Raw genomic sequence first — 19,996 nt, forward strand, 5'->3', positions numbered from 1 at the left:
CTCTGTCGGTCTCTGACGCTTGTTCTCTTGGTCGCTCCCTCTCTTTCTCTCTCTCTCTCTGTCGGTCTCAGTCGCTCGCGCTCTCTCTCTCGCTGTCTGTCTGTCCCTCACTCTCTGCCTCGGTTGCTCTCTCTCTCCCTCGGCCTGTCTCTCTCTCGCTCTCTGTCGGTCGCTGTCTGTCGCTCGCTCGCTCTCTGTCTCTCGCTCGCTGGCTCTCGGTCGGTCGCTCTCTGCCTCGGTGGCTCGCTCGCTCTCGGTCGGTCGCTCTCGGTCGCTCGCTTGCTCACTCGCTCTCTCGCTCTCTCTCTCGGTCGCTCTCTCTCTCACTCTCTGTCGCTCACTCTCTCTCTCTCTCCGTCGATCGGTCGCTCCCTCTAGGCGTTCTTGAGATGGCGCGTTCACAAGAACGGGACGGACTGACCTATGGACGAGGTAAAATAAAAACAGGACATAGCAGGCCCAGTCTGAACACTTTATTCTGAACACAGGAGATCAGTAAACTGTAAGTATTACAAGTAGCACACATTGAGTCAAATCCAACCCACAGAGAAAAAACATCAGTCCATGACACAAGAGCTGAGCGAAGCTGCGGGAACAGACTTCATTCCCATACTTCTGGAGTGTATAAAAAAGGAAAATACTTTTATATGTCTGATTAGGGACTGAATTCTCTATACTAGTTCAAAGGTCAATTACAGACGACGTTTCACCTCACTGATGTTGAGCACAGAGTGCTGCTGAGTCAGCGGGAGCAGCATGTGGTTGTAAGAGACTGGAGGCACAGCCAGCATTGGTATTTCTAAACTTGAGTAATACGAGGTGAGCTGTTTAACAGTCCTTGGACGCGGTGGAAATATGGCCTCAGGGACTAGAGGACAACAAGGGTGATCATTTAAGTTAATTTAACTGATACTTAGAAAACTACAAGTACTGCCAAGAAAAAGATGTGTTGTAAATAGAGCTAACATGATTGGGACCAACATGTAATGGCTTTAACAAATCATCAAACCTGATATAAAAGGTGTTAAAAGTCCTCAGTCCTGATTCCCTTTCCATGTATTACAAGTATTGTTAAAACAGGCTCACATGATGATCTGGCAAATATAATCTGAAGGCAAAAGGCTCAATTAAATTGTCTATTTCTTCCTATGGGTTCTTGTTAAGGCCACATTGCTAAAAGGAAAAAAAAAGCCAAAATACCCTGATCAGGAGAGGAACAGCCACACCTACAGCGAGGGGTCACAGGGGGGTTAGAGGTCATTTAGTTTCCCCCCGTTCTCTCAGCAGACTTTGTATGGCGCTAAATAATTTGAAAAAGAGGTGGCCTGAATTCCAAATAATTTACCAAGACCCTGGTACAAATAATCTGCTCAAAGGCTTTAGGAGGGCTGCGTCCAAGGGTTGTGTCCAGCAATGATTGCTCAGTGACCGCACAGTGGCCACGTACATACAGCACTACTACTTCCTGTACAATGCTTTCCAAGGCAGATCACGGTAATTGTACAAAACAATCGGGAAAAATAAAGAAAAGACAGCGGTAAAGGGCAGAGCGAATCAATAGTTTATCATTTTTCTGAGAGCAGTTAACTATATTTTTTTTACTTTTTCTTTCATAAACAAACCATAACCGCAAAATCTGGATGGTGCATGTTGTTTGCTTTCTCCATTTTTTAAAGATTTGATACTTAACAGAAAGGTGCAGGTCCAAATAAATGAAAGCGTTACGAGGGGAGGAATGATGGAGTGATTGGAATTTAGAAAAAAGGAAATATAAGAGCGGGTTGTCGATGGACGGAGAGAGCAAAAGCTTAAATCAACACATCCAGACAGGAATAATGGAATGACGGCAAGAGAGAGAGGGACAAAGCAGAGGAAGACGTCGATGGAGGATGTTGAAGAGGGGATCAGTCTGTCCAGTCTTTCTTGATAGAGAGGCACCACTCCCAGCTGAGATGATCGTGTTGGTCGTCATCGGTGAACTTGGACTTGATGGTGTAGTTGCCGCGGGCCATCATCCCTTTGGGTGACTCCTCCACGGGGGTGATGAACTCCTGTACGGTTGGTTTGGGCGCATAGCTGCCGACCATGTAGTCCGACTTGTCAACTGTATATTAGAGATTTATTAATAAGGCTTATTAACAACAACAACAAAATTATTGCTTGATAATAAGTCAAGCAAACAATCTCCACAAAATTAAACACACGGTCCGACCTGCAGGTTTATCATTCCAACAAGAAAGCAGTTTCATTTGGGACCTTTTTTATAAAGGAATAGTCTATCATTCTTCACGTTTACTGTACAGACATGAATGGCACTGATCTCGTCATCTAAGCCATAAAAAGAAAGTGAATAAGCTTATTTCACAAACTGTTGAATTATTCATTTAAGTAAAAGGACGCTACTTTACATGGCATTTCCAAATCCACCTAAAGGAACTGCAGAGTTTAAATGAAACAATTGGGGGGCATCCTTACCTTTTATTCCTTTCCTGTATGTTTGTTGACAGTACTTCAGGCCTGACACAATTTCCTTGTTGACCTGCAAAAAGGCAAAATGCATCATATCCTGCTGAACAGTTTCCCGTGACAAAGATAGCTGACGGCAGCTGCAGTAACAACCATCATGATATCATGAAAGTCTGAGACATCCTGGGCTTGACAAAGACCACACTCTCTCACCTTGAAGGAGATTTTTATTCTGTATTCGATTCCCTCCTTCAGCACGATTGGGGTCTTCTTGAAGCCGGTCAGGTCTCCTGGAAGGGGAAAGCAGTACAAGCATGAAAAGAAAAGTCAAGCAAGAGTGAAGACTCAAGATATACAAGATCAGTTTGGAACAATATGCAAGCATTTTACAGTCTCAAATATATAACCTAAAGATTAATAAACATGTAGGGATTTTTTTAGTTTATTTTTAACCAGAGAAACAAGAATTACATTCACAAAAGCAAAGTCAAGTTGTATTTTGATTTTCAACAGCCTGTAGTAATGATACTGACCACCAGGTGGCACAGTGAGCCCAGCTCTCCTGCTCTGTTGTAGCTCAGTGTGACCACTGAGGGGGGGAGCAGGAGAGCCATCAGGAAATGGCTCATTAAACCACTTACACAGGAATCATGTCATTACTAATTAGCAGACTAATGACTCAGCAGGTCATTTAGACTATATTTGCACACGAGGATGGGAGTGATTAGTGTTCATTAATTAATGTTACTATGAGCTAATTCGTCCAGTGCATCTGCTGTAAGGAAAGACAGCTGCCTAAATGTGGGCCTTCTGTGCATTCAGGTAGAAAAATCTTTCAGATGTCGATGTGCTGTTAGGGTTTTTGTCCCGATCCCAAACTGCAGTCTCTGCTCTACTCACCCTGCAGGTCAAGGACCAGAGGTTTCGGAGCCGAGTCACATACCAGAGTCATTCCCGTCACCTGGACGTTGGGGGCGTTGGGATCTAAGGGAGAGAAAGATCACATTATCCATCACCAATTTATAGCTCCTGAGAGAAATACTGAGAGAATGCAACTGTGCATTTGAATTGTTTTGCTTTCAAACATTTAATGAGCAGGCATTGCTTTTTTTCATCCACATAAATGATCAATCACACACTAGTTAGATTTAAAAATTGGTTGATATATGTGATCGCATATCTCCTTTTAAGGTCTTCCAGATGTACGTGGTTGAGTTGATATTATTCAAAGATTTTTCTACATCAACATATAAAATGCAAAAACTTTAAAATATGTTACTTTGGAGAGAGTATTACTATAAACCCTTTTTGTCTATTTTACAGAAGCCGTACTACTCGAATGCGAGTATGAATCTGCTCAATCATTTCAATTCAACTACCTTGTAGGGCTGGGATGATACACCTATCTCACGATTCAATACTATCATGATACTTTGGTGCCGATGCGATATGTATTGCGATTCTACAAGCATGGCAATGCGATATTATGATTTATTTTAACACTAGACCATGGGAAAAAATGTAATCATACACTTCTGGGGACTTTGGAAAATATCTAAATTAATAAATTACAATGTTTGATTTTCAGCATGTATGTAGTCAGAGATGTCCTGAAGTCAAATATATCACTCATTGTCATTTTTTATGTATTCAATTTTTTCCAGCAACCCAAAACTCAAAGCATAAAGACATTTACCTCACAAATAAGTGGTATTTTTTTATTTTTATTTTAAGGGACATGTAATGTTTTATACTTCTGGTGAACATAATCCAATCAATCTGATTTCCATTTATATATTTTGTATACAGTTCCCTTTGTTAACACCTTATTTTGAAAACAGGACGTAGTCACACATGTATACTGCTGCTAACTTTGCCAAGTCTGTCTCTAGCTCTCCTCTCAGCTCAGTTCTCTTTATACATCCATGGTCAGCTCCATCGGGGCCGTTTGAATGCATTTAACATAAGTGTCAGTATATGGGTGCTCTACAGTTGTAGCGTCGGCCCATTTGACCACTGAGATGAAAGTGACGGCTGGCTTGATCACACGTTACCGCAATACAATAACGTTTCCTGTCCATGACAGAGTTAGCATGCAGCTTTAGCCGTGATGTCTAGCTCTGCTTTTCCTGGCAATGTGTGAAACCCAAAGAATTTCCATACCTTACTGTATGTGTAGTGTTTACCACGTTGGATTTAAAATGTGAGGGTGCAGGTTGTATCCACGTAGACCCTTTGCCGTTTTCTACTTTTTTATTTCGGCTCGCTGCGGCCGGCTGCCGTTTGTTTTGGTTGACGGATACGGAACGGATCTGACGTCACGTTACTCAAGACTACAACAATAAAAGCGGTAACTTCCTTTTACCTCCGCATAGGCTCAAATGAAGCAAATATATAAATTCTGGCATTAAAGGATCGATTTCATCGATTTTTTTTTTTTTTTTTAAAATACAATACATAGATGAATCATTTTTTGTTCCCACTCCTACTTACTTGACAGTTTTCAGTGCTCTGAGTAACTGAACTGTTTTCACAACAAATAGCTGAGGTTTGATTCCCTGCACTATTAGCAGAGCAAACACACAGAGCTGCAACTTGTTGGAGAGAAAGTTATGGACACACACACACAGCACGAACACATTTGGAGACATAGCCTACAACAAGTAGAGGGGAGACTCATTGTAAGTTTGCAGTGGTGTTTGCATCAGATGGCTGAAGTTAGATTTACAGTTGTTCTAGAAGATCCTTTGAGTTTCGACAGGGATCACTAACCTGCAGCTGCACAATCCTTGCCCAGGAGGGCCTCCTTGTACTTGCGCAGGCTTTCGTCATCTTCGTCCAGTTTCTGGATCTCCTCTAAGGTCTTCTGGGCAGGTGGTTTGTAGTTGACTGAGATTTCGCTCCCTTCGGCTTCTGCTGCAATCGCTGCCAGCTGCTCGGGTGTAGCGTGGTCCTCTTCCATTATGGTGTTGCTAATCACAACAAGAAAGTGACAGCGGAGAGATTAGAGAACAGGAAAAGACAATAATAAGGACAGGCAGCAGGACTCCACACAGCAGACTGCTTCCCTTTTCTACTTTTAACTTTGCTTTAATGAAACTGGACCTACATGTGGAGCAAGGCAGCACATGGTTATTAGACATCCGGCTGCTGGATGATTATAACAGATTGCTTATCCAGCTGCTGTTTATTTATCCTGATGTTTTCAGTGTGGAGATACTGCCTTTAGCTCTATACTGTAGATTGGAGCATAATGGAATTTGCTAGGCATGGCTCAAAGGAAGTATGAAAACATTTGAAACACGACAGCAACAACTCTGTCCACACACAGTGACAAGGTTAAGGATGACAATCCACAGACCTTGCTGTGAATAGTTTCTTTTTCTACGCACAGACAGACAACAGATACCAGGCTCACTTGACAACGAGAAGAGATTTCTCAGTAAAATAAACTGTTCACAAACAACTTGTGTGGATCATCACGGGTAACTTTATCATTATTTTCTGGCATGAGACAAGGCAGTTTTATTTCCTTTTGACTCTTAAACGCCTCAGAGTATGCTTAGACACAACCGCACGAAATGTACACACTAGCAGAGACGAGAGCCAGGACACGTCACCCCTCTCTACTTGGCTTTGGAGCCTCTAGGGCCACAGCGGTGACATACAGCAGAGGCCAGTGGTCTAAAAGCTATATCCGAGCTCCAGGCTTCTCCCTAACTCATTTCTCAGAAAAACAGCCGTGCTAATGCGGCCATCTACGTCCAGCTGCACTGTCACAACCAGTCGCTCCCGATTAGACGAGAGGACGCCGATCCTGAGCAGGGAACGGCACAATAACATTATCTGCAGTTTTTGTGAGAACATTGGGAGGTGCTATAAAACTCAATTGTTGCTCATAAAAATGCAGTAAAGAGAAGAAGAAAAAAAAGATTTATCTATTAATAACATCTGGTGCACATATGCTGGGCGCAGCTATACAACGCTGATCAACACCTGCAAGCCAAGAGGCAGCTGGATGATGGTGCACTCATAACACTTGTTCTGTGTTCTCTCGTTCTCCCTGCAGTCCACGGACGACACACATACACACACACATACACACACATTGGTCTAGTGGTGTATGAGTGGTTTTCACAGCAGCTTGCAAAACGCAAGTATGTGCTTGTTGCTACAATTAGTTTAAAGTTTAAAATTAGTTGAAATAGTTTTTAGTTCCTGATTCAGGCAGAAACCAACTCAGTTATAAATGTGTTATTTAGGAGAACTGATCCTACTTAGTGATGTCGTGGGGTCAGTCACATTTAGCTCGCTCATTATTCAATCTGACTTTTCATTCTGACGCCTACAAACATCTCCTCCTAAATGTTTTCGACATTTGCATGTTGAAAGAACCCCAACTTCCTGTATTTGGGTGACTTCAGCCGAGCAGGAACTAGAGCTGTCGAACTGTAGAAGAGGATTCATCGCTCTGAAAAAGTAAAACTGTATAGTTCATTTATGTTAAAAGGGCTAAAACAGACCTAAGGAGATCAATGCTCGAGTCAATGATGTAGCGAACAAATCTACGTCCATAAAAACAAACTACCCTAAAATAAAAAGAGGAAGACGTGAGGTGATGACTAAACTGCTTCTCCATTACAGTCTAATCAAACTAAACTACTTCTTGGTGTAATTAACTCCGTAATATGTGTTTGCTTGGTTTCAGTTACTGCTTTGTGAATGCTAACGTGCAGGTTAAAGGTCATCCTGAATCAACACGGGCAAGCTAACAAATCAGACAAAGGCAAACACAAGCTGAACACATGCCGACCACAGGTGGAGCCTCTCTCAATAAAAGTAATACCCCGACGCACTACTTACAATCTGAGGAACCGCAATAAATCACACGACTGCAAACGGGAGATCCACGCAACAACACAAAAACTGGTTTGTCGCCCTGCCTGTCGAACGCTCCTCTCTGTTCTATTGTGACCGTCATATACTGTTGGGTATTAGCCAAGCAGGAACTGAGAACACACAGTGCCGTTTTTTTTTTTTTCCAAATGGGGCCTCTGTGCTCCCAATACGGCACGAATTCCCTTTCTGCCAATAGCTGGTCAGCTGTGTGTGAGTGTTTCTGGTCGGAGGGAACAAGTGAGAGGCTCCTTGTTGCACACACACACACACAGAGAAAGAGAGAGATAGAGAGAGGGCAGATAACACCACGATGGTGTGATATCGTTCTCGAAGTATTGACGAACAGGTTGCTTTTCTGACTTCCTCTACTCTCCTGCAGCACACTGTGCACTGTGACTGCAGCGTACGGCCACAGAGGAGGAAGTGATGGGTCCTTTAAGACAAACGTTAGGTAGCGAGCTACACTTTACACACTTACAGAGTCCCTAAAGACACATAGGAGGCGTCTGCTACATTTAAACACTATGGAGGACAAAAATGATGGACTTAAAGGCGAACACACCAATTTTACACATCAAAGTCTGTTATTTTTTTTTAAAACTGTGAGACAACAATGATAGAGATGCAATGCTAAATTGGCGGAGTACTCTGCTGATACTTCCCCTCAACACTTTGTTACAGACTGAAATGTGTCCGTGGTAATGTCAAGAACTCAAATTTAGCATCAACGTCTGGTGAGATTCATGATCTTGTTTACTTATTCATTGATCAGAGAACTCCTGATTTTAGAGCTGAGATGATTAGTCGATGAATTGATTTTATTAAATCAACAGTGAATTAATTCACAACCATTTTAATAATCAATAAATCGTTTAAGTTATTTTTCAAGCCAAAATTATTTGGTTGGAGTTTCTCAAATACGACTATTTGCTATTTTTTTAGTCGTCTATGTAGGTAAAGTAAAAATCGTTGTTTTGGACCAATGGTCCGGACAAGACAAGACATTGGATGGCATCATCTTAAACTCTGAATTATAGAATATATTTTATAGATCAAACGACAGATCAGTTAATCAAGAAAAACAACCAGCCTATTACGCAATAAAAAAATAATTAGTTGCAGCACAACTGGATTAAAGTTAAACTAGTTCTCTGCCAACCAGTCTCGCGTTCACGAGAATAACTTAGCTGTTTTGTTAACATCAAAATCAATACAAACATGCAAATTATAAATAAATAAAAAAATAGATATAAAATTACCTTAAAATAATAAAAAAAAGAAGTTTGGGAAAAATTATAAGTTTATGAGCAAAAATAAACCAATTTTAATGTTTGATTTATGTTATTGGTCACTTTGAATGATTAACTAATGATAATGTATAAAAATAAAGATTTTAAATTTGTGACGGTCCGCATTGATATCGGGACGGCTTAGGTTATACTTTTGGGGCGGTTCCGGGAGGATGGTGAAAAAAGTTAGTTGAGAGCCCTGGGCATAAAAATAATTCTAACTATATACTACTATAATCTAGTATGAATATCTTTGCTTAGTGTGCAGCTTCCCTGTAGTCTTTCACTGTCAACAACATGGTTACCAACAGAAGCACATGCAAATTAAGAAGGAATTGTTAAACAATGCGCTACGTAATGTCTGCCCACAGCCACGTCACTCATAGATGCCATCTTAATAGAGTATGAAATTGTTGAATCAGCAAATTAAAGGCCAAACGCACTGAGTAAAATGGATTAGTCTAAACAATACTGACATAACCTCCCACATAACGATGCACATTCTTTCTGGCTAACCATGCTGTGGGCTGTGGCTAACTGGCTACTTACTAATCTGAGACAGGAAAAGGCTCTGTCATTGTTCAGCCTGCTGTGAGACAAACACACAGGTCATGAGACCATGCAAACAAGCACTGGACATGAACCTGTCCACCTCAGTGTTATCACCTTCACCTGCACAGTCCCTCTCCTACAGGAGGATAATCGCTTTGCTTGACAGAGCTGAGCGGCTCAGTTTTACAAACACACCTGGCTTGGCAGCAGCTGAGGTTTAGGATTGGGGCCTGTTCCTTAGCAACTCCGCTGAGCAGTGAGATTACAGAAAGTGGGATTACGGCTAATGAGGCATTTGGGGACAGGAGAGGAAAGTGTTTTGGAGGTGTCAGTGGTGACACAGCAAGAGGATTGTCTCTGACAGGAGTCATTAACGTCATCAAATGTTACTGAAGATCAACGAGCTCAATGACGACCAGGGAATCCCTGTGGGATGTTGCAGGCTGTATGAAGTCTGTGTGTAGGGGGGGGCAGACAAAGGGGTAATATAGTTAATAATAGTAATTAGTCAATACTGCCTAACCAGAGTTTAAGTAAAGCTGCAGAATACAAAGCTGTAGATCTACATCTTCATGTCGTCAAACTGTCGTTTGATGTAATCTTATGGGCTCCGTTTAAGGGATGCTAATTTTGAATATTTTTTTCTAACCGATAACCGACCCTCGTTAACCGATTATTAACCGTTAACTGACTAGATTGGTGCGTTGCATGCAGCGGGTGCGCAAGCTGCACTGTATGTGCAAAACAGACAACTGAGTCCCCCAGCATTGTCGTGGACACATGCAGCCACTTTCCCCAGTAAAAGTCTCCAGCGCATCATTTAGTAGAGCTGCGAGGTGGTCAGCGTAACGTTAGCGAGTGACTGACAGACTGTGTGTGTGTGTGTGGCGGTGGTGAGTGTGGGGTTTGTCGGTGCGCGTTATAGCTGTGAATGTAGCAGTGCATGCACACAGTGTGTGTGTACAGTTTATTTGTCTGTGAATAAATGCTACAACTCCTGAAGACCTGAGCCAACTTCCTGTATCTTGCAACACCGGCTCAGACTCTCTCAAGGTGGGCCGTTAAGGCGGACCAGCTATTCTCCTTTAAGTGACAAGCCGCTCCTTTGAGTTTTGCTCAGCTTTTTATTTACTTTTAAACGATAGCATTAATCGGTAAAAATGTCTCGATGCCCCTTAACGGTTAATTATTAACATCCCTACTCTGTCAGATGCCATTGATCATACAGTGGATGCTACGGGTCACGCTCTTCACAGGGAGGAACAACAATGTGGTAAAGGTGATAACGCAGCAGGCATATATGGCAGCCAGACATCAGAAAAGCATGAAACCCAACAAAGGCTTTGTAGTTCGTGCACAGTAGAGACACCTTTACTGATGGTTTGAGAAGAGGAAGTCCTACTGCTGATGATGATTAATACTCAGAGTTACTGTTAACACATTGCACATTTACCTAAGAGAAATGCAACAACCGGATATGAATGTTGCTTCCTTAAAAGTAACTGAGAATTGGCAACCTTTGTGAAGTGACATTTAGCTTTTGGCTCCCTATTGAAGATGTCACTCACAGATCTATGGCCGCTTTGATCTCGGTTAGTCTCTTTCATGCAACACTCGAGGTCTGCCTGAGACCTTCGCATTTGTCCTTTTTATCCACACGATATCTGCACACCTCAAATGCATCCTTGTCATGATGCTTTAATAAAAGCTGATCAGGTAGGTGAAACACTCGAGACGTTTTTCGTCAAAGAATAATTGATTCAAATCAACATTTTTGGTTAGGGATGCACTGGATCGGATATCGGTGACGATGGGGATGATCTATTCAATTCAATTCTATGTTCATATACTATACACATTATATACTGGGATTTGAATTCCTCTTTAAGTTTTGACTAATTTGTTGCTGAATTAAAAAGCTTTATACTTGAATTGTAATTCCTTTTAATTTTGACGATTTTTTTGCCAAGTTGCTGGTGTACGATTTATTATTTTAATAATAAATACAAATGTACTAAATTCCTATCCATGTATTTATTTGTTACATTTTGTTTTACAAAGTTAGGAAAGCAATGTTTAAGTCAAGCCTGATGTTTCCTTACACATAAAAGAATGATCCCAGTTACTCCCACACAGTGAGGCATACAGCTTATTAATTAAACACTGGTATAGGCGTGGTACTCTGTTTCGGACGATACCCAAAGCCAAGGTATCGGTATCGGGACTGTAAAAGTCGGATCGGTGCATCCCCAATTTTGGCCCCATTGACCCTCCTCAGGTTGTTGTGAATGACTGATTCTGCTGTTGAAATTAGAAAACTCCTATGTCATTTTGTACACTTATCCAAAGCATTCCCCACTGACCACATTTCTGTCTTTAATAAAACACTTTTCATGCAAACAATTGATTAGAATTTGATGGATATCAGCTGGAATTCCTGTCTAATCAAACTCTTACATGAAGAGTAGCACTTGTAGCTATTTTTATTTTTATTTTCTTGCACGATCCCCTTTGTGAAAAAACAATACAACTAATGACTGCACCCTCAAACAAAGGGTGCATTGCATGTCAGACAGCTACCGGGCCTCTTTGTCTGTCAAGAAACGACTGCAAACTTCCTTTTTCGGGCAAGTTGACTCATTTCCTTTTGAGCGCTAAACCACACAGGGCAAATCTGAAGCACAGCTCATCCTCTTAACGCTCCACCTGTGAGGCTAACCCAACCTTAGAATGTTTTAAAGATGCTGTTGTGATATTAATGCAAACGGCCGCTGGCTAGATGTTATGTCGGTAGATATAAATCATGCTGGGTCCTACCAAGTATGTGGATGTAGTGCAACACATACCAAAAGTTTTGAGGAAGTGTTACACCAAGAGCTTCTGGCAGAGCTGGGGCAATGCAGAGGAAATCAAACTCAACTGAAATAGAGAAGATGGTGAGAAAAAAAATTAGAGAAGGAACAGGATAGAAAAACCTGTTATGAGCTTGTGTTTATCGATTAAGTGAAGAAGAGCTTTTAACAACGCAAGATAACATTTGCAGGATGTCCTGTCACTGAAATTGCTATTTCAGTAAAGAAGACAGATTCCCCTCACAAAGAAAATGAGCCACAGAGAGAGGTGGCCATGAGGGAAAAAGAAACAAATCCTGACTCTATCCCAGGAAGAACCAGAACAAATAGGAAGCTTTAAAAATAGCCGGTGAGAAATCCCTGAGTGCTGCAGCAGGAAGCTGCCAGTGAATGGGGCAGCCAAGGTGCCAGCTGAAAGGTCAGGGCTTATTCCCAGATTCGGGTCTGCCTCCCTGGACGACAGCCTCGGTGGAGGTGACGGACTCTCCACCAATACAGCTGTATGACGGTTTCCTCCAACAACCTGAGACTACAACAGGTGGTATGAACATGCAATTTCAACCAACTGAGGGCTTAAAAGGCAAAAATCAAGGGTGAAAAATAAAAAAACTTATGGCCTTTAAAAAATATAATACATTTCCCACCATTGAAGCCCATCATTTCTGAGAGGATGTGATGCTGAAGGCTACTATTGAGTCTGAGGGAGGCCATGTTCTGGGTGAGGAGGACCACACAATGTGAGAGAGAAAGGCTGATCATTACTAGCTCACACTGGTCTGTGTAAGGGAGCTGTGACTCTGAGCTAAAAACAGAAGAGGCCACTGACATGATTTGTCATAGCATAGAAAAAAAATTAATTTCAAAAAGAAAAAGACTTAACCATAGTGGTCCCAAAAATACTTTAGAAAAAGATCAATGAATTGTAGCATTAGTGAAGCCGATCAAAGTCTCATATATACGTTTTTTGCCGGTCACACACACACGTGTGCAGCCGCAACATGATGGGGTGATGGTAAATTATAACACTATCATGATGCATTCAAATGTAATTGTGTAAAATGTAGCTTTTTGGTGAGAAACTTGAATACATACAGTTGTTTGCATGACATTTTTTTTACAGCAATAGAAAATAGAAAATAGAGAAGGAATTATGAGCCGTTTCATTTCCAAACACTAGCTCTAAACACATTATAATATACAATTAGAACTACTAATGCCAAGAATTTTTTTACTTAAAGCAAATATTTAGATAAAAATACAATCATTTTCTTTCCAAATCATTTAAATTGTGTTTTCTTTAGGCAAATACCCACTATAGACTATACTATAACAAAGTAAAAGGATCATTTTTGACAGTTGGAATGAAGCACAACATAGAAGTGAAAGCAGCGCTCTGTTTATTTAAATGTGAATTTGCAATAAAAATATTTTGTCCCCTTAAAATCAATGATTGATTGATCACTGATGATCCCAATCTTGAACAAAATAATTGTGATTATCGTTCTGGCCATAACCATGCAGCCCTAGTAGTAGATATTGCGCATTTGTTGCTTCAGCACTATAAGACAGGATGTACACACCTTCCCTTTCTAAATATCAGCTAATATGTACAACATTTTTCAGTTCAGGCATGTGGTTTTGACCCTTGCACTCCTCACCGGGAGCTGCTGGAACATGTACAAAGCCTATTATACAGATTTCTTCGGGGAAATAGCTACAATGACAATGCAACATGCTGATTGTTTAGTAGTTAATTCTCCCTCTCCTGCTCAAGATCAACAAGGTCAAACTGCAACAATGAGACATCCGGCCAACACTGCACATTCTCAGGTTGAGAAATGAAAAGGCCATGACAGAAATGTGTTATCTGAAAGTTCTCCAAGTCCCAGAGTGGAGATTAAAAAAACATCTTCCAGGCCATTTATCACACACACACAGGAAGGAAAGGGAGGATTCACAGTTTGCCTGATCTCTTTGAGAAATCACTTATTCAGCTGAGCACACACAGCTCTAATTATCACACCAGAGTACATAAAGAGGGACTGTCACCTGAAGCCTTTTTGATCTCAGCAGTAATCTATGTGCACTTGACCATGAAAGCCTCTAAAAGAGCCAAAATGGAGGCTGGTTTCAGGTATGAGCCCTGCAGGCCAACTCACATTAAAAGAGTTCATTCCAGGAAGTGGCAGAAAACGTTCATGTGCCACATGACAAGTCGAGTCACACATTAAAGTAGACTAAATACAACCTCTGCATAAACTTTTAGGTCCACTAGTGAATGCATCGAAACATTAAGTGAGTTATTGTGAACAAGTTAATGCAACTGATGATCTTTAACGTTGTTGAACAGCTCAGATCAACACCCGGAAACGATCAACCAATGATTGCGTCTGCACTACTCCTCGCTGCCGCCGAGTAACTTAGCAACTAAAGACAGGATTAAGATACTCTAACACTACAATAAGATAAATGTGGATTAAAAAGACTCAGTCCTGAGAACAGGAAGTTGTTCTTTGATAAACAACCTCTCCTGGGTGAAGTTGCTAATACTTCCTTATCAAAGTGCCGAAAACTTGCTAAACTACACCAAAGCACCTCAGAGAAGTCTGCTTAACGTGTAAAGTTAGTTATTATGAGAGTTTATGGAGTGTTTCTATCAACTCTTACCTTTATATCTCGCTGAAGGCTTGTAGGATAGGACAGTCTCCTGTTGGTGGTGGCGGGAGGAACCAAGTGAAGCCGTTGGAGGAAAATCTGAGCCGACGGCTGCTGCTGCTGACAGGGGGACACAACGTCCGGTTTCCTGCCTGCCTTCAAAATAAAAGCAGAACAATAACTTCTGAACAATTAGTTTTTTGTCCACAACATATTAGAATTTCTCATTCAGTCATTCAAACAAAATTGCATGTGTTTTGGGCACGTGTGCAAAAGAGTAAGTACAATAACCACTTGGCTTGCTGATCAATACTGGTGAGTTGATATTCAGTGAAATTGTCTTCAATATATATACATATATATATATATATATATACATATATAGTATATATAGTATATATACATATATATATATATGTATATATACTATATATGTATATATGTAAATATATAGCTTAAAGTGAGAGAAAGGTTTTTCGTAGTAAATGGAAGATTTATGAAAATGCTTATGGACTAACTGATGTATAAATTACAAGAGACTGGATTTGTAAACACCCTTCTTTGATAATGGACACTTTTAACCATGACTGTTCTGTTTGTTTGTTTATTTTCTTCATTGTGTTTTCTTTTTTTATCTTTCTGATTGTAAAAAAGTTATAAGTTAACATACACAGTACTTTTGGTTGTATGCACAAATAAAAGCTCAATAAATATTAAAATAAGATAAAAAAAAAAGCTTCACTTTGATGAACTGCAAAATTAAAACGCTGCTAATGCAATAAAATGAATCCACTCGTGACATATACAGCTTTGATGGTGGGCATTCTGCATAATGAGTACCTACTTTTTATACATTTAAGTAATGTATTTAATTATACTACTATGTAAAAGCAGTACTCCTAATTGGAACAGAGTTGTTTTACATTGTGGTATTACTACTTTTACTTAAGTAAAGATTTGAATACTTTTGCAATCATTTTATACAGGGCCAGGTGTTCCAGTTATTTTAACACCACTATGTGAATATTGTGCAGACACAAATGTACATAAATAAAACAATTGATGTTTCCAAGACTAAAAAGAAAAAGAGAAAAGCTATTTGTTCCAATCACGAAAACTTAACTGGAAACAGAATTTGTTAACAATTTAAATCTGTGTCTTTAGACGTGCTTCTGGGAATAATCGCACCCAGGACACGCGTGGGCATGCAGAGCTGTGCTGCATACTCACAGACATGTTTCACTTTGTTCTCTACACTTCTACATCAGTTTTGGCTCACTGCTTGAGCTGACAGCCCCTCCAGTCTTTGAGCAACCCCAGTAGATCTTTATCCACCGAGGTAGTACATTATACATGATTCAGTTCATATCATAGGCGTGGCACGCAAGTACTGATAAGTACATGTTAACAATCGACAAACTCAGAAACTTTGACCTTACTGTTGACCGTATGGTTGATACAGAGCAGGATGACATCTAGTGGTTAAGATGTGGTTGTGCATTACAGCAGCGAGGCATGAACTGTAGGTTATAATAATTGTGTATTCAATGACAATGCCACTATTCATACACTGCTCAGCTGTGGGACATTTCCCTTTCCAAGACAGACAGATTCAATAAGCCAGCACATACATCAATTTTAACATTTAGCAACACTCAATTAGATTTATGGATGCTTTATGGTTGTTATTGCGTTAATTATTTTATTGGGCATCTTTTCAGAACAAGCTGAACCTGTATTGGTTTCAGTAAAATACTTTCTTTTGAGTCAGTGAGCATTCCAAAAATGTGTTGCAAAGCCATTACAACAACTTACACAATTGATCACCCTTTACAAAGGTTTATTCAAATGGATCAAAAAACCCAGCTAATCCTGTCTTTCACATTGAGACACTGTTTAAGATCTAATCCCAAGCTCGATTTCATGCCCCTGGTTACCAATGGCAATCACTTAATTCCAAACACACACAGTATAAATATAAAAGCATCTGCAGGCTTTGTACTGCTTAAGACCAGGTATAAGAAACAAGCATGTGGAGAATCACCCAATTCTATTTTAGCACAAAATAACTATAAAGACTTTCTTTGAATTTAAAAAGGTATTTCAAAACAGGGTGGATGAGCACACAGATCAAGACAGAGAGACAGTATTTGGTTAATATGCACTGTGGGTTTTATTACAAGTGTCATTAACTACAAGGTATAGGAAAGAACCGGGAAAACCCAATTCACATTTACCTACAGTCAAAACCATTTTCATCAGAAAAGAAGGAGAAAAAAAAAAATACTGGTAAAAAACACTTCGGGGCATTTAAAAGAAGAGGTTGGAACAATAAATTTCAATCACATCAGAAGACAACCATGTGTAAAATATTCTGCACATTTGTAACAACTACCCTTCTGTGCAGACAGGAAGGGACAACAAAAGTGGAGGATCTTCATTTCTTAGCTAGTGTCCATCTGAGAAAACAAAACGAGAATGAAGTTAGACAGCTGCAAAAACACAATTTGTTAATTGTCGACAGGTGCTGCAGGACTTGACTTACTCTGGCATTGTAGGCGTCTAACTGGGCGTCGAGTTCCTCTGCTGAAAGCTGCTGTTTAGTATTACCGCCGCGACCACCTCGACCTCTTCCACCGCCTGCACCACGTCCTCCGCGGCCTCCTCTCTGCATGCCTCTGAAGCCGCCCCCACGATTTCTGTTCATGCCTCCTCCACCACCTCTGTTTAGACTGAAAAGAGCACCCGTCACACACAGTGTCCACAACGTTTGAGTCAAGTCCTTGAACAAAAGATGGTTACACTTACCCCTGCATAGGTCGTCTCTGTGTGTCAATCTGTGATGTGACGAGCTGTATGTTCATGGGCCGCCCTAGAGAGACAAGACATTTTGAATACACAATTCAGGCAGGGCAGTAGTGCTGAAACAATCAGTCAAGCAATTCACCAGACAGATCATGTTCTTAGATTAATTATCAAAACATAAATAAACACAAAATTTAAAATGGTGAAATATATGTGCAGCCACAATTCAAAACAAGAGGACATATGATTTGAGTTTGAGGCATACCATCAAGCGGGATGCCATTGTACTGTTTCATGGCCTTGTGGGCATCTGCCCGCCTTTCAAAGTGGACATCTGCGGTTCCGAGGCTTCTTCCCGATCGGTCGTAATGAACTGCAGCCTTCTTCAGAGTCCCAAATTCAGCAAAAAGTTCCTGGAAAAACAAAAACAGGATGTCCTCAGAAGCCATTCCTTTGTCCCACCTTGGGACAAACACGCCCCATTCACAAAAAAAACGAACGGGTACGGCAAAAAAAACAACAAGTACCTGAATGTCTGCATCCGAGACCCCAAAGTCGAGATTGGAGACGAGGAGCTTCCCTCCAGTTTCCACGCCGGCTCCTCCGCCTCCCCCAGCGCCACCGCTGAAGCCACTGAAGCCGTTGTCAAACATGTCATGCTGCCACTTATCGGGAAGCTGTTTAGGCTGCAACAGATGAAAGAGAACGAACCTGCTGACTTCAGGATCCCCTTGCCCTCTGTCAATCACAGAGTCCACACGGCTGGGTGTTGGGGCAAGCAGGGGCTCCACTTCCACCAGGGCCAGGGTGCTCAGATCCCCCAAGAGGGTCCCCAAATGTTCCCTGCCCACCCCATCACTACAAGCAAGTGAATCAGCTCAGACAGAGGAGGAAATACAACTTAACAATAACAGCAAGGGGATGTAATGTATATCACTTCTATATACACACACAACATGTATACAATAAAAATAAACATCTTTACTCATGACTAAGTAAATGAGCAATATTTCATCATCCCAAACCCCCCACCATGTCTATACTAACCCCTGGCAACTTGCCCACCCCGGCCAGCTACCAATATTGCCCATTGTTCTCTTGCCATCTGCGCCTCCACCAGGCTCTCCAGATGTGATCCTCGGTACACATGTGTGGGGGGGGGGGGGGTCGCCATCTGAAGCAGAGTTGCCTCCAGCGTCGCACCGTTTCCTGGCCCGACCAAAAGTTCTTTACCAAGCCACGAGAAGGGCTTTCATGAAGGGGAAGTGTCCGTAAGATGAAGGGGTGGATGGATCATGGGAGAAACACTAGATACCAGCAGCAGCCTCTATCTCCTCTCTCTCTCTATGAAGGCGTGGATTATCTGTGCGTCCATTTTGAGACCTCGCCATTTTGATTGGGGTTTGTCTAAATACTCTTTCACACTTAAGGAGTGAAGGTTTGCTTTATATGAATGAACACTATCAGGGGGAGGGGGTTGAAGTCCACTAGATCCATCCACTAGTAAGCAGCCAGACTGGTTGAAAAGCCAGCAAACAGGCTTGTTGTTGTGAAACCACAGCGCGAGACAGCCGCTCCTGAACAAAGGCCGTCTGGACAAGGACAAAAACTATGCTCCAAAAAGTGGTGAAAAAAACATTTGCGGGTTGCATTTTCATGATGAAGTGGTTTCCTCTCACCGTCGCGGTGGTAAAGCTGGTTATTGATCGTTGTAGACTAGCTCTAATCTAAGGAGCCCGGCACAAAATGGCGCCGCCGAGCCGAGGCCTTCAACGTGAGCTAGTTAGCTCCTGTGGCTAACCCGTTAGCTCTCTCTCTCTCTCTCCACAGGCCTCCTCTTGAAACAACACATTGTGGGAGAAGAAGAAGGGACACACTATGCATACAACTTCCATTAATGCTTAACCGCACATCACAGAGGTAGCTCTGCGGTCACAGCGGACCCGCTCTCCGCTCTCCCAGCACGCTGGCTGGAGAGCAGAGGGTGTTAACCAGAGGCCGTTTCAGGTGAGCCGACAGCTTTCTCTTTCTTCTAACTTTCTCATACCCTGCTGTACGGCGTCGGTCTGCCTCTTGCGCGGCTCAGGTTCTGTCGGCTCCTCATGGGGCCGGATCCGCCGCCTCGGCCTCCAAATCCTCCTCCGAGCCGGCCGGGGCCTCCTCCTCCTCCTCCACCACCGCCTCCTCCTCCACCTCCTCGGCCGCCGCCGGAGCCTCCGCGGCCTCGGCCTCTTCCTCCGCGGCCTCCGCCTCCACCTCTCTGCTGCCTGTTCTGCTTGATAATGTCGTCTAGAGACATATCCATTTTATCGGCCATTATGCTGCCCCAATAATGCTAAACTGTGATGAGATGTAAAAGAATAACCCCCTAGGCTCGACTGAGTTCCTCTCCTTGTCTCCTTGTCTCCTTCTCTGCTGCTCCGACGACAAAACACATACACACCAGCGACGGCTGTTTATAGACAGGCTGGTTGGTGC

At 41.9% G+C, this 19,996-nt stretch overlaps 2 protein-coding genes across 3 annotated transcripts; both read right to left on the reverse strand.

The window, feature by feature from the left end:
- Positions 1–458: 458 nt before the first annotated feature.
- arhgdia (Rho GDP dissociation inhibitor (GDI) alpha) lies at positions 459–14,875 on the reverse strand. 2 transcript variants are annotated; one of them, XM_037793147.1, is made up of 6 exons: positions 14,726–14,875; positions 5,239–5,438; positions 3,367–3,450; positions 2,680–2,756; positions 2,476–2,539; positions 459–2,104 (listed from the first exon to the last, which is right to left on the reverse strand). In XM_037793147.1, exons 2-6 carry the CDS (start codon positions 5,426–5,428, stop codon positions 1,905–1,907), a joined length of 615 nt encoding a protein of 204 aa, XP_037649075.1. In that variant the 5' UTR covers positions 5,429–5,438; positions 14,726–14,875; the 3' UTR covers positions 459–1,904. The 2 variants fall into 2 exon arrangements, with proteins under 2 accessions (XP_037649075.1, XP_037649076.1); XM_037793148.1 differs by lacking the exon at positions 14,726–14,875 and adding an exon at positions 7,330–7,591.
- Positions 14,876–16,862: 1,987 nt separating this feature from the next.
- Positions 16,863–19,954, reverse strand: alyref (Aly/REF export factor). Its single transcript, XM_037793145.1, has 6 exons — positions 19,566–19,954; positions 18,046–18,204; positions 17,784–17,931; positions 17,522–17,585; positions 17,259–17,445; positions 16,863–17,172 (listed from the first exon to the last, which is right to left on the reverse strand). The coding sequence occupies exons 1-6, from the start codon at positions 19,833–19,835 to the stop codon at positions 17,158–17,160; spliced, it is 843 nt and encodes a 280-aa protein (XP_037649073.1). The 5' UTR covers positions 19,836–19,954; the 3' UTR covers positions 16,863–17,157.
- Between the last annotated feature and the right edge of the window lie 42 nt (positions 19,955–19,996).

The sequence above is a fragment of the Sebastes umbrosus genome, chromosome 14, assembly GCF_015220745.1.
Source record: "Sebastes umbrosus isolate fSebUmb1 chromosome 14, fSebUmb1.pri, whole genome shotgun sequence".
Classification (NCBI taxonomy): domain Eukaryota; kingdom Metazoa; phylum Chordata; class Actinopteri; order Perciformes; family Sebastidae; genus Sebastes; species Sebastes umbrosus.

Excerpts from the sequence above, each read along its gene's own strand:
- arhgdia (XM_037793147.1), bottom strand. The coding sequence starts at position 5,428 with ATGGAAGAGGACCACGCTACACCCGAGCAGCTGGCAGCGATTGCAGCA. Across the intron at positions 3,451-5,238 it reads CAAGGATTGTGCAGCTGCAG|ATCCCAACGCCCCCAACGTC; the intron begins GTTAGTGATCCC and ends TCTCTCCCTTAG. Across the intron at positions 2,540-2,679 it reads GAATAAAAATCTCCTTCAAG|GTCAACAAGGAAATTGTGTC; the intron begins GTGAGAGAGTGT and ends GCCTTTTTGCAG.
- alyref (XM_037793145.1), bottom strand. The coding sequence starts at position 19,835 with ATGGCCGATAAAATGGATATGTCTCTAGACGACATTATCAAGCAGAAC. Across the intron at positions 18,205-19,565 it reads GACCGACGCCGTACAGCAGG|CCTAAACAGCTTCCCGATAA; the intron begins GTATGAGAAAGT and ends CATCTGTTGCAG. Across the intron at positions 17,446-17,521 it reads CAGAGACGACCTATGCAGGG|TCTAAACAGAGGTGGTGGAG; the intron begins GTAAGTGTAACC and ends TGCTCTTTTCAG.